We start from the raw sequence: 14755 nt of genomic DNA on the forward strand, positions 1-14755 counted from the left end.
AACATTCAAAATTCTCTAATCATACTGGCAATCTTTGTACAAGAATTTCAAAGTTGTTGAGGAACTGCTGGACCTATGTCCAATGAAAGGTACAACAATAGGACAAGACATTTTCAATGAGATAAAACATGTCTTGGTGAAATTCAGCCTTCTAGAGGAAAAACTTGTGGCCTAAAAAATCAATGGAACTCCTCTGCTGACAGGCACGCACAAAGGATTTGTTAGTCTAATGCTCAAATCGGTGTCCCTTGAAGCCATCACACATCAGTGCATCATTCGCCAAGAACAGCTGTGTGCAAAGGCCCTGGAGGTGAAATATACGATGGAAAAGATTGCTTCTTGTCATTAGGTCTAAGGAGCTCAATCACAGACAGTTCCAAGCCTTTCGAGCAGAGGTAGAATCAGACCATGATGATGTCATTTACTTCCGCCATGTTCATTGGCTCAGCAGGGTGGCCATGTTAGCCACATTCTGGTCACTGCTTGAAGAAATAAAAACCTTCATGACATACAAAGAAAAGATGTAAGCTTCATGGACAATGATGAGTGCTTGAATGATTTGGCATTCCTGGTTGACATCACCAAGGGCAGAATTTTTCAGTTGGTGTGCAGGGACAGGCCCGACATGCTGACGCGTAAAATGATGCGCAATGGAGTTGGGCGTGCGTCCCGACATCATGGCGCGGAGTTGCGGTACTTCATTCGGCGGGTGCGCACCGGGGTCGGCTGCATTCCCGCCGACGTGTAAACATGAGTCACATGATATGTTTAAATAAATTTATAAACCTTACATTTCATAATTTCAGAAGCCCTTCAATCTCCCTGAGGAAGCTCCGTGCCTCAGGGAGATTGAAGCGCTCTTTCATGCGCATGCGCAAAAGAGCGCTGGTCCCGACTCTCCCTCCTCCCCCTCCCTCCTGCACAGGTAGCGCTGAGCCGGGCCTTAGTTGGCCCGCCCGCGTAAAATGGCGGCGCGGAGCCGATTGTGGGCAGCGACCAGCTCCGCCCGCTCCCACCGAGCCCGCCCACCAACTGAAAAATTCTGCCCCAAATATCTTGCAGACTTGATTGTGAAACTACAGGGAAAGGATCAGTCTGATTACAAACTGGATGAACATGTTCAATCGTTCGTTCAGAAGTTAGGGTTGATTAGAAAACGGTTGATTATGAAGAAAATTATCCATTTCACAGTGCTAAAAACAAGGCATGCTGAGGCAGTAAACCATGAAAAGTATTCTGCACTGGTCGGCAGCCTGGGAGATGAATTCAAACAAAGGTTTGTGGATTTCAGGGAACGTTGTGATGAGCCGAAACTGTTTGCAGATCCATTTGGAACTGATGTCACCGAGGCTCATGACACGTTCTGCCTTACACTAATTGAGCACCAAAATGACAGTGACATGAAGAGAGCTTTCGCAGAGCATGACCTTCTGACATTTTATAGTCATATGCTCCCCTCAGAGTCTTATCCAAATCTATCAAAACAAGCCCTCCGATTCATTACACAGTTTGGCAGCACGTATTGCTGCAAATTAGCTTTTTACAAGAATGAAAAACATTTTAAAAAAATCAAGATCACTCCCAATAGACGGACATCTATCCAGAATACTCCGCATCGCTACATCAGGTGTGCGTGCGGGCAGACATTAACTATGTGTGTATGCAAAAACAATGCCAGACATCAATATAGTGATGAGAAAGTGAGCTAATAGATTAGTTTCCTCATCTGACACTCATAAAATGCTTTGATTAATAGTGAATTTCTACTGCCTTCCCTTTCTGAAATTTACTCACTGGCCCTTTGAGTGAGAAAAAAGTTGAAATGTGGCCCATCACGTTTATGTAGCTGCTGGTGAGGGAAGGGATGAATATTGGGCAGGGCATTTGATCAGCCAAACTGTTGTGTCCTGGATGGCTTTTAGTAACTTGACTTGTTGCGGCTGTATCCAATCCGATGAGTGGTGAGATCTCCTGACACTCAAATCCCTGGTTTGAGGGCCTAACAGGGGCTTATCAACTCCTTATCAAAGTGTGCCTTGAGTCTACCCTGCTGTGGTAGCTACCATGGGGAATATGATTGAAACTTACAGAATACTGAAAGGCCTGGATAGAGTGAACATGGGGAAGATGTTTCCATTAGTAGGAGTGACTAGGACCCGAGGGCACAGCCTCAGAGTAAAGGGAAGACCTTTTAGAACAGAGATGAGGAGAAACTTCTTTAGCCAGAGAGTGGTGAATCTATGGAATTCATTGCCACAGAAGGCTGTGGAGGCCAGGTCATTGAGTGCATTTAAGACCGAGATAGATAGGTTCTCAATTGGTAAGGGGATCAAAGGTTACGGGGAGAAGGCGGGAGAATGGGGTTGAGAAGCTTATCAGCCATGATTGAATGGTGGAGCAGACTCGATGGGCCGAATGGCCTAATTTCTGCTCCTATGACTTATGGTCTTATGCTGATGTGGCATGTCTAACTCAACTTCTGGTTGTACCAAATTCCAAATAATGCAAGGACTAAGACTCCGATTAACGAGCCACTTGCCACATAATGTAGGAAGCATCTGCGCGGTTACAGCACTTCCTGAGAAATTGCCACTTGGTGGGAGAGCAGCCACAAGTTCCAAGAGCTCAGACTGATCCAACAAAACTCCTGCTTGTTTCACTGCTGAAGAAACTGCAGCAGATCCCTCCTCGCCTCCCTCCCCGTCACTTGCAACAGCTTACAGTCACATGGCTGAACTAGAAGTGAAGGTGAGTCTGTCATGACCAGCACTACATCACAAGCTGCTTGCACAGTGGATTTCAGTGATAGGTGTAGAAGAAGATTACACTGCTGGGCTCTGCTCAGTTTACCCACACGTATAAAAGTCAACCGTAACAGAATGGATAATGCGAATGCCACACACCGAATTTCTTTTTAAACTTCTTAAATGGTAATATATAACCGGCAGGCCACTACTAACATCATTCTGACCCTGCCACTTGAACTCAGCAATAATGTCCCTTTAATTCCAGTCCAGTTTTCTCCATTCTTGTACTTGTGTGTAGCTTGTTTAATTTTGGTAGAGTGAACATCTTATAGTCTAATGGATTCTATCCCAAATCTTTGGACAATTCATTGAGGTTGGATCCACTGACACAACCTGCAACACTCAGATCCTTGCCAGTTAGATGAACAGACAGCAGTGAGATTAAAAACAAAGTGAATAAGATCAAGTGAAAACTTTACTGCTTCAGTCCTTAAGGCTGTATCCCAAATCATCTGTAGAAATGGCAGCCAAGATATTGAAATGTAAACGTTTGATTCCAAAAATGGGACAACATTTGTCTGAAGGTTTTAATTCTGCTCTCATTTCCAAGCTGACTAATCGTGGAATCCAGGCTCTGAGCTTATTGGCAGACCTGGTTTGTGGCTAACTTTAGTCATTTCCTGGTTTCATCTACACACCCAGAAGTCAGGAAATTCCAGAGAAGTAAGGTTACTTACTTTCTACAGCCTTCATTCTTTGAATGATGGAACCCTTCACACACTGGAGGAACTTGTCCAATCTTGATTGATTTTTGTGGAGTTCATTATTTTGTTGTTGTTACTGTTATAGTGGATTTCCACCAAGTAGGGTTGACTCAGGAGCCCTTTAAAAATGGCGGGCGGGTCCTGATTCCAGGACTTCTGCCCCCTTTCCCGGGCACTCTGATTTTCGGGAGTGCTTGTAAAGGGTGCTGGCTGGTTCCTGTCAAAGGCCTGCATCCACCACTCCCGACCTGGCCCGCTCCACTGCGGGGATAGGCATATCCTAGTCCGTAATTTTCATGGAGTCAGGCCAGGTTTTTAAAGGAATTATGGTTCATGGCCCCCCGCCACCAAGAGGAGTTATGAACCTAATCTGCCTAAGGGATCTTTTAAAAGGTAAATTCAAAAGTATCTCCTCATTCCCCCTATACCAAGCTCTGTCCTTTCATCCAACCATATGGCCCCTCAAGCCCTCAATGCCAAGCTCTGCCCTTCCACCCACCCACATAGCCCTTCATGCCCCCTTGCTGATTTCTGCCCTTCCACCGCCCTCTGTGGCTCCTCCTGACCCCTATGCCAAGCTCTGCCCTTCCATCTGCCTTTGGCCCTCATGCCTAAGTATGGCACATCCACGCCCATTGACCAGCTATACACTGCCTAGAGCCAATGGACCCTATAGTGTATAGTGGTCTCTGTAAAAAGAAAAAGCTTTTAAAAAAATAATTAAACCTTAACTTTCTCCAATTTTGAAAAAAAAGGTCATTTCACTGCTAGCTAATAAATGTGTCAATCACCCAGACTCTATCAATAGCAAAAACCACAAACCTTTGTCATGAGGGTTTTTATTTCTTCAAGCAGTGACCAGAATGTGGCGAGCATGGCCACCCTGCTGAGCCAATGAACATGGCGGAAGTAAATGACATCACCATGGACTGATCCTCTGCTAGAAAGTCTGTGATTGAGCTCTTTGGACCTAGTGAAATTGACTGTAGAAACAATCTTTTCCATCACATGTGTCATCTCCAGGGTCTTTGCACACAGCTGTTCTTGGCGAATGATGCAGTGATGTGAGATAGTGATTTGAGTATTGGACTAATAAATTCATTGCGCTTGCCTGCCAGTGCGGGAGCTCCAGCGGTTGTTGGACCACAAAATTTGTCCTCTGGATGAGTAAATTTCACCAAGACACGCTTCAACTGTTTGAAAATGTCCCATTGTTGTGCCTCTCTACCATCGACTTTTTACGAGGACATGCCAGAGATGTAAATATGTCCAAGCAGTCTTTCAGAAATTCCCCATCAGACAACAGTTTCCCGCTCTTTGCTATTGCTTCAGCTATCAAAAAAAAAAACCCTCAGAACTCTGGTTCGGAGCTTTGAAGAAAGATTGTTGTCCGATAATGTTTTGTTTCCATGAGTTCACTCGATTGATTCTCATCTGACCTGTGAGATTGTCAAATTTGCCAGGGTGTTTTGTAGAATAGTGCCACTTGATATTGTATTCCATGAAAACAGCTACCTTCTCTTCACATATCAGACAGAATATACCCCTGTTGTGCTCATAAAGAAATCATCAGTCCAAGCGTCTTTTGAAGACTTGACATTCAGTCTCAATTTTCCTTTCTTTGCCTGTAATCAAGCGAGCTGCCATCTTTCTTTTGATAAGTACTATGGGTGGGTGCTGTTTGAATAGATACCAGGTACATATCAATCAAGGTGACACACTCTCACAGAGAAAATTAAGGGACACACTGGTGTGGGGGTCCGGAAGAGCAGGGAGGGGTGGGGGTGCTGCCAGAGCTGTGAGGGCACACCAACAGGAGAAGAGCGAGTACAGTGCATACGCAAAATTTAAAGGAGCAAATTAAGGGAAAAGGTCTCAGTAGCATTCGACCCGGGACATGGGACAGTGACCTCAAGCAGAGGACAATCCCGTAAAATAAGGGAAGGTTGGTCACCCTGATATCAATATTTGTAAATTAAGGAATTTTCAGTTAATAGAGTGAAAAACTCAGCAGTTGGGCTCAAAGAAGAAGAAAAGTCTAAAACTCACTTGGCCGTTTTTCACCAGTCAGCACAAGTTATGAAAGGTTGGCAGGCTGGATAAAAAACCTTGCTGGGCCAGACATTGGCCTGCGGGCTGTATGTTGGACAACGCTCTTAAAATAATATTTTTAGAATGTACTGCAACATCTTTCCAAGGTTAATTCAACACCACCTCTGTCCCCTGTGACCTCCACTAAGAAGTACAAAAGCATCAATGGCCTGGGAACACTACAATCCCTAAGTTCTCCAAATAGCACTATTCTTACTTGGACATATCATCGTTCATTCATTGTTGCCAGTTCAAAATCCTGAAACTCACGCTCTAACACCAGTCGAATGAGCCAGTCATGGACAAACCTACTGGATAAGTATGGGGGTGTTGGTTGCCTCCTCCCTTTCTGCTCTTCTTCCTTCTCCTCAGTTGCTCGTCATATACCCGGTGGCAAGAGCTGTACCCTCATGTGCTCAAGGCTGCAGCAGACTGCAACAAACCATGACGCATGCTCTGATGGGTACTGTGGTGCTCCTCCAAGGAAACACAGGTCTGCTTGATGACACTCCATGACTCTCCTTATAGGTTACGCTGCCCACATGTGCCTGGGTTGCACACATGAGTCAAGACCCAGGTGGTGAGGTGGATAGTCCTTGTCATCAATTAGGTTCCCTCCAGTTTCTTCTGGTGGCTCAAATACTGAAAATATAGCGGACTGGCACTAAATAAAGGCTGCTATCAGGATACCAGGCATTCACACACCAACTGCATATTCAGGCAGTGGAACTCTTTGTGGTTGGAGTACCTCCCTCCATTTAGATGTGGTGCCCACAAAGTAGCATGTGTGCAGTCAACGGCATTCTGCACTGAAAAAGCCAAATACCCACTCCATCTGTTTCGCTCTGGAAAAAGAAAATGCAATGTATTCCCCTCTCCTAGCAGAGCATCAGTGACCTCCCTTAGACAGCAATGGGCAATGAATTGAGATGTGTTAATGATGTCGCCTGTTACAGCCTGAAAGGATCCCAGCATGTCGAATTTCATGGCCACAGTCACCTTTCCAGCTGCTGACAGGGCAGAACTGATCCTGCCCTGAGGCTGCAGCTCTGCAGGGGTGGCAGTTTCAATGAGCGCATCCTTCATAAAAAGGAGGTTACGGCAAAAGAATTGCTGCATGAAGACCCTAGGTGAATACGGTCTCCTCCCCTACTCCCCCTTCAAGCAGCTTGTCCTGCTCTGTGTTGCCTCTGTTCAATTTCCTTGTCATGCTGTGGGCCAAGGGGGGTGTTTACAATAGCACCAAGAGCAAGTGGTCTTAGCAGAACACTTGAAGTAAGAGAATCAAGACCCTCACCATGTGCAACACCACTCCCTGCCCACTTTGCCAACTTTAAGTAGCAGTAGCAAACTCAAAGTACTTTTACAAACTCAACCACATCCAGTAGAAATCAAACAGCAACTGACCCAAAAGTTGTTGACGATCCCTTTAAATAGCTCTGGTGGGGGTCCTTCCGATAACTGAATGCATGTTCAAACATGCATGTGTAAGAGAGGGCATAGACTAAAGTGTCAAGGTTGAAAACAGCACCTCTGGCATCAAATCAGCGTTACATATTGACTCCCAGCACTTCCAGCTTCTAACTCCAGCACCAATGCCCTCACCAAAATGGCATCTATGCAGCCTGCACTGGGAACAACCACATGTGGCACTGACACCATTTTGTGCGCAAAATGGCACCTGCAGTTCTAAAAAAAATGCAGGTGCTACAGACTGAATTTTGTGGCCATAGAATCTCACAGCCAGAAGGAGACCATCTGGTCCATCAAACCTGTGCTGGCTCTCCGGAGGAGCGAAGTGTTTTGCTTTCTTGTGCAATTAATGAAATACCTGGCTGGGTGTTCAGTCTGCACGTGTTCAGGAACTCCGCTGTGAAGTGAATGTCCACATCGCAGAAGAACAGCAGGACATTGTTCCCCTTCCAAGCCCGGGCACCTACATCCAATCCTTTCCCACGGGAGAAATCCTCTTTCAAGGGAATGAATGTGTAGTTCCTGTAATTTGCTTCTCTATATTAGAAAGACAAAGACACGTGAACATTTTTCTCCAGAACCATTACTTATTTCTGCACAAGTGTGCAGCAGTTATTTTTACCTAAATAACAAGAGGATGTCACTACTACATGTGAATCACAACTTATCTGAATAATGAAACACATCAGCTTCAAGCCATTTGAAGGGAAACTGAAAATGAAGAACAATTTTGCCAAAAATTGAACAAAAAAATTCAACCAAGAACAGCAATGTCACATGATTATCAGCACCAAGCTCCCTTGCGAAGCACACACCACCCTGACTTTGGGATATATCGCCGATCCTTCATTGTCACTGCTCAATGTGCTGAATTTCCTACCTAACACCATTGGGGTGGCACCATCACCACAATGGACTGCAGTGGTTCAGAAAGAAGGTCTGCCTTCGGGGGTAACTAGTAATGGATAATAAATGCCACCCTTGCCAGTTACAGTTACAGTTATAACAAAGTAAGGCACAACTCACTTGGGACAGAACAGTTTCTTCAGGAAGTGCCTTTCCTCATCTCTCCCCATTCTTCTGGTGAGTTTCACTTATTTTAACGTATAATGCCTATTGTCCACGTGGATCAAAGAAGCAGATTCAATTAACTCCCCAGATGTCGGAATTTTCGAAAATTGCCGAATTAAAATTTGCAGCTTTATTTTTAAATTTCGCTTTTAGGTAGAACTAAGCTTAAGGATTAAGGAAAGGCTGCTGTTTGGTTGGAGAAGTTTCCAGCAAACCAGCAGAGGAACTGTGAGTTTTGTTCTGCCGAGAAATAGGCTTAAAAATCTGGTCTTAGGGAAAGGGCTGTATGTACACATGATGGCTGACCTTCCAAGATGGCTGCATCAACAGGTATTATTGGGTGTCAGGGAGAGGTACAGCCATGACCAGGAGTCTTTCAGTACGTATGTGGGGCAGCGTGGGATGGTTTTCACTGCTGATAATATCCTCAAAGATCCTGATAACCCAGCTATTAATCAGGCACGGGAGAAAATGAAAAGGGCCCAGAAATGTTTGAACCGTTCAAGAATTTGCTTGACCCGCTAAGTCAAAAGACATGCCATGGTCGGACATTTTGTGTAAGTTAGAGCAGCACTACAGCGCCAAGCCACTGGAGATTGCGCAAAGCTATCGGATTGGAACAAGGAATCAGTTGTCCAGTGAGCACATTGGAGAGTTTGTACACTACAGAGACAGCTGTCCGTCCATTGTAATTCTGGAGAATCTCAAGAGACAGCATTGCAGGACAGATTTGTGTTCAGTTTAAAAAGTGAAGGCATTCGCAGTAAGTTGCCAACATCGCTAAAGTTCACTTTCGACAGAGCTTCCCAAACAGCATTGTCCATGGGCACGGTGGAACGTGAATCGAGAGAAGTCAGAGTTGACAACTGTCATTCATCTGCTGAAGTTAATAAGCTCTGGCTGAGTAAGCCCAAGGCCCCAGTGAAGGCAGTTAGTAGTAGCAGAGGCACGACAGAGTTCTGCTGCTGCTGCTTGGGCCAACACTGGGGGGCAAAATTGTCCATTTGTGAAAGCAGAGAGCAACAAGGCATGTCGAAAGAATGTAAATGGAGAAAACACTGGCTGGGAGGAAAAGGCAGTCACTGCATATGATTGTCGAACAGCAGCAGGTCAATAAGGGGTTGGTTGAGGCACATACAATCCAAAGCTCAAGGAGGCCCAGTGGAAATTCGCAGGGGATCATAATCCAAGTAGCGTTGGATGGAGCTCCGATAAATATGGGGAGGCGATGGCATAGTGTAATTATCACTGAGCTAGTATTCTAGAGACCCAGGGTAAAGCTCTAGGGACCTGGCTTCAGATCCCAATGTGGCAGATGGTGAAATTTAATTCAATAAAAATCTGGAATTGAAAGGTCTGACGATGACCACAAAATCATTGCCAACTGTAGTAAAAACCCATCTGGTTCACTAATGCCCCTTTAGGGGAAGGAAATCTGCTGTCCTTACCTGGTCTGGCCTACACGTGACTCCAGACCCACAGCAATGTGGTTGACTCTTAAATGAACAAGGGCAATTAGGGATGGGCAATAAATGCTGGCCCAGCCAGCAACGCCCACACCCCACGAACAAATTTTTTAAAAACATTGAGGTCGACACGGGTGCATCTGTCAGCATGATTCCTGAATCGCTATATCATGAAAAGTTGAGTCAGCATCAGCTGGAGAAATCTAGTTTAGAATTACAAAGTTACGGAGCAGAGAAAATTGCCATAATGGGAAGTATGTCGGTTCTGGTTACATACAAGGAGCAATGTGCAAAATTGCCCATCATTGTGTAGTGAAGGATGAAAAACCAGCTTTGTTAAGAAGAAACTGGTTAACAGCACTTAAATTAAACAGGAGCTAGCTTTTCCCCGTGGGAACGAAATTCACAACAACGTGATCGCCAAGTACTCAGCTGTTTAGTGAAACTGGCAACCCGGTTCAAGGATATAAGGCCAATGCATGGGTTCAGAGGAATCAGTTTACTGTCGGCCCTGTCCAGTGCCCAATGCTCTAAGGGAGAAAGTAGAGCAAGAGCTGAAAAGACTTGAGACTGAGAACATTTTCTCTAAAGTAGAACAGAGTAACTGGGTTACACCAATAGCGGTAGCACCAAAATCAGAGGGTGGTGTAAGAATATGAGGGGATTATAAGGTAACCATAATTCAGGTACTGGAATGAAATCCACCTGATACTTTGCCAAACATGGAGGATCTGTACACAATGTTGGCAGGAGGCCAGATTTCTTTAAAGTTCGATCTGACAAATGCCTATCTGCAACTTGAGTTGGATGATGACTATTAATACACACATGGGCCAGAATTTTATGCTCCTCCACTGGTGGGGGGTGGGGAGTATAAAATTGAAGGGGTGGGATTCTGTCAGGGATCCCGCCCGCCCTGACCATGCAGCGATTTTACACTGGGGCGGGCAAGGTCTCGGACGGAAGCCTGCCCTTGCTCCAGTTGAGGCCTTTAAGTGTCCCATTATTGGCCACTTAAGGCGAGGTTCCCACCCAGCCTCAATTTTTAGGCCGGCGGGAGGGTTGAACTTTGCTTGGGGCAAAGCCGAAAATCAACAGAGTTAGATCCCTGGCGAGAGGGGGTGGGGGTGTGCCTTCATCAGAAGCCCCCTTCCGAAGTCGGGTGGACCCCACCCCCTTAAGGTCCAATGGCCTCCAGACCTCTCTCCCCGGACACCCCAACTGCCCCCTTCGTGCCCCGCCCCACGCCCCCAGGTCTTCTCCACATTCCCCGCCCTGAGGCACCTTGAACTTACCTGGGCCTCCAGTACCCAGGCTGTCTCAGGTGTCCTCCTGCATTGGTTCCTCTGTCCAGCGGATCTCTAAGACGGGACTTCCTCCCGAGTGAGGGGCAGAAGTCCCGCCTGCCACCACTTAACGCTCATTCGAGCATGAAATGGCTGCGGGGCAGTCGGAGTCAGTGGGGATGTGTTCATGGGCTGCCATTTGGTGTTCTTCAGGCGCTGGAGTCTTCCAACGGGTGATGAATCAAATTTTGCAAGGAATCCAGGGAGCATTGTGATATTTGGACAATGTTCTTATATCAGTTTCAAACAGGCAGGCCCCATGATGACAGGCTGAAAAGGGTGCTCCAACATTTGGAAAGCCATGGAGTTCGGTTGATGGTACATAAATTAGAAACGTATTAATGTTCTGTACAGTATTTGGGTCACAGATTAGACAAAGATGGGTTGCATCCTACAAAGAGTAAGGTTGAAGCAATAAGAAATATGCCTCACCCTCCGAATATCTCTGAGCTCAGATCTCTTTTTGGGCTTATTGAGTTATGATGTTAAATTCGTACCAAATTTGGCAAGCCTATTGCAACAATTGAATGAGCTCTTGACGAAGGGTGTTCCATGGAATTGGACGAGGGAGTGAGACAAGTTGTGTAAAAGTAAATTGGTAGATGCTACAATGCTTGTACATTACGATGTTTCGAAAAAGACTAAGCCAGTGTGTGATGCCTCTCCATACGGAGCAGGTGCTGTGATCTCTCAAGTGTTGGACAATTGAACCATAGAACTATAGAAAAGTTACAGCACAGAAGGAGGCCATTCGGCCCATCTTGTCCATGCCAGTCCGAGGACACCCAGGTGCCCTTTCTAATCCCACCTTCCTGCACCCGGCCCATAGCCCTGCAGTTTACAGCACTTTAGGTGCAGATCCAGGAACTTTTTAAAAGAGTTTAAAGTTTCTGCCTCCACTACCAACTTGGGCAGCGAATTCCAGACACCCACTACCCTCTGTGTAAAAAAGTTCTTCCTCATGTCCCCCTACACCTTCTGCCACTTATCTCGAATCTATGTCCCCTGGTTCTAGAATTCTCCATCAAGGGAAACAATTTTATCCTGTCCACTCTATCTATTCCTCTCATAATTTTGTACACCTCAATCAAGTCACCTCTCAGCCTTCTTTGTTCTAAGGAAAATAACCCCAACCTATCCAATCTCTCCTCATAGCTACACTTTTCTAACCCTGGCAACATTCTTGTAAACCTCCTCTGCACTCTCTCCAGAGCTATTACGTCCTTCCTGTAATGTGGTGACCAGAACTGCACACAATACTCCAATTGTGGCCTCACCAGTGTTTTATACAATTCCAACATTATATCCTTACTTTTATATTCTATACCTCTGCCAGTGAAGGAGAGCATTCCATATGCCTTCTTTACAAACTTGTCTACTTGAACTGCTGCCTTCGGGGACCTGTGTTCTTGTACGCCAAGATCTCTCACTTCATCTACCCCTTCTTAGTATATTCCGATTTATTTTGTAATCCCTGTAACTGTTTGACCTCCCTAAATGTATGACCTCACGCTTCTCTATGTTAAAATCCATCTGTCACTTTACTGCCCACTCCACCGACCCATCTATATCATTTTGGAGATTATGGCTATCCTCTACACTATCCACTACTCGGCCAATCTTCGTGTCATCTGCAAATTTCCCAATTGTGCCTCCACGTTCACGTCCAAATCGTGACGAGACACCGATTGCATTTGCCTCACGCACCCTCAGTGTCTGTCAGTGGAATTATGCTCGGATAGAACGGAAAGCATTGTCTTTGATTTTTGGAGTAAGAAGATTTCATAAATACTTGAATGGTGGTAGTTCCACGATCAAAAATGATCATGAGCCACTGACGGCTATTTTGAATCCAAAATCTCCAGTACCCACTTCAGCTGCAGCCCGAATCTAGAGATGGGCTATCAGTATGACATTAAGTACAGATGATCGGAAGCTCACTGTAACACTGATGCGATGTCTAGTTACCATCCCCATTGGAGGTAGGGCCCAACAGGAAAGATGCGTTTCCCTTTTCATATACAGATGAGTTGCCAGGTGATATTGCTGGAACAACTCATACAGACCCTACATTGGCAAGGGTAGGACTATATCGCTAATGAGTGGCCAAAGCAGATACTGGATTTAGAAATCAGGCATTTTATTATGTGTAGGAATGAGTTATCCATTGTGTTATGAACAATGTATAATTTTAAGTTGAATTTATGGCCTGAATTTTTTCGAATGGTGGGGAGGGGCGCAAAGGGGGCAATCTGGGTGTTGGGGGAGAGGACGGGGGAGGAGAGAGGCCCAGTGCCACCAGACCTTAAGTTGGGGGGAAGAGTGGGGGCACCTGAAATCAGATGGAAGCTTTCAATGGAGGTGCCCTCCCCCACTCTCCAGATGAGATCTAAGCCTGTTCATTTTCGGACTTCCCCCAGACCATGTAAGTCCTCCGGCCAGCCTGTTCCGCCCAGCCACTTAAGGGTCTCAGTTGGGGTAAGGGCAGGCGTCCCATCCGAGGCCTTGTCCACTCCAGCGTAAAATCACTGCGAGGTTGAGACAGGTGGATATCCACAGAGAATCCCGTTCATTCAATTTCACACTACCCCCACCTAAAAACCCACCATTGCATGAAATCCAGGCCTTATATGTGTGCATGTGTGTGTTAAGAAAGGTTTAAAAGATGGTTTTAGTTTCATTTAGGTTTTGTTTCTGAACCTTGGTGCCTGGGTGTCTGGATAGACTTGTCACTATAAGGTTTCAGGTCTTTTGGGTTTGTTAGTATATGTACATTTTTAATGAGCTATTACAACCCCTGAGTGAAAGAAATGGGTTAAAAGGGGTTGAAAATTCAGATTTTGGAAACAAACCACAATGTAGAAAAGCTTTACTGTTGACTAGCAACAGTGATCCAGTGACACAGAGACAGAAAAAGAAAAAGTGGAGGAAGAGTTCAGTGTGTGTGTCAGAGAGAGAAGACAGGGTTTAAGCTCTCTGGGAAGGAAAACTACAAGGCTATTGGGACAGTAGTTAACTGAATACTCAATTGTAGGACTCAGTAAAGTGATCAGTTTAGCAGAAGTGCTAATGGAAGACTGAGTTTAGGAAACTCATTTGCATGCTCTGCAGTGGAAGAAACAGTGAGTTTAGGGTGTGATTTATGTGTGTCTCAGAGAGAGATATAAGTTGAGTGAGAAACATCAAGTGAATGCTCAGGAATTCACCTGAAGAAGACCGTTTGTAACTGTGCCAGTCCCAAGTAAGAGGCCTCTGTGACAAGTTAGTGGTAACTCTTCACTGGTTTTTGCATCTGTGAATAGTGTGAATTTGAATCGTCTTCTTGTGTTTCTATTGAAATCTTTTCAACCTTTGTGACTGGTGTGATATAGTTCACTTTTCTTGTTTTAATAAATATTTTATTCTTTGTATTAAAGTTCATCAGCAGACTCCTGTGAGTTTGTTCAGTAACTTTCCTCCGCAGTTTAGGATCTATCAAGCCAGGCTTCACTCTGGGATCTCAGCCAGTGTGAAATCGCGGTCGGGGGCCTGATCACGGGTGGCAGTCGGTTTCGCGACTGCTCCCGGGCCCACCTGCCGCGCCCACCCGGCGAGGTAAAAATCCTGAAAAAATATCACATTGCTTTCACTCAGGGACTGGGCCACAGGTCAGTATCCATAGTTTCTCCCATTCAGTTCCCAGCCATTGACAAAGTTTGTTCAATCTGCAGGATTGGAGCTTGGAACAAGCGAGAAAGACGCATGTTTCAGGCAAGCAATCAATGGTACAGAAATAGCCGTCTCCCATGCCGACATTA

General features: G+C 45.4%; 1 protein-coding gene across 1 annotated transcript in view; it reads right to left on the reverse strand.

Annotated features, from left to right (window-relative positions):
* The window catches only part of csgalnact1a (chondroitin sulfate N-acetylgalactosaminyltransferase 1a), a 162285-nt gene that overhangs the window by 12836 nt on the left and 134694 nt on the right, over window positions 1–14755 (reverse strand). The window contains exon 5 of the mRNA XM_078534922.1: window positions 7434–7612. Coding sequence (XP_078391048.1) covers window positions 7434–7612 — 179 coding nt within the window. The remainder of the gene's footprint in view (window positions 1–7433; window positions 7613–14755) is intronic.

This window comes from Cetorhinus maximus, chromosome 1, assembly GCF_964194155.1.
Source record: "Cetorhinus maximus chromosome 1, sCetMax3.hap1.1, whole genome shotgun sequence".
NCBI classification, from domain to species: domain Eukaryota; kingdom Metazoa; phylum Chordata; class Chondrichthyes; order Lamniformes; family Cetorhinidae; genus Cetorhinus; species Cetorhinus maximus.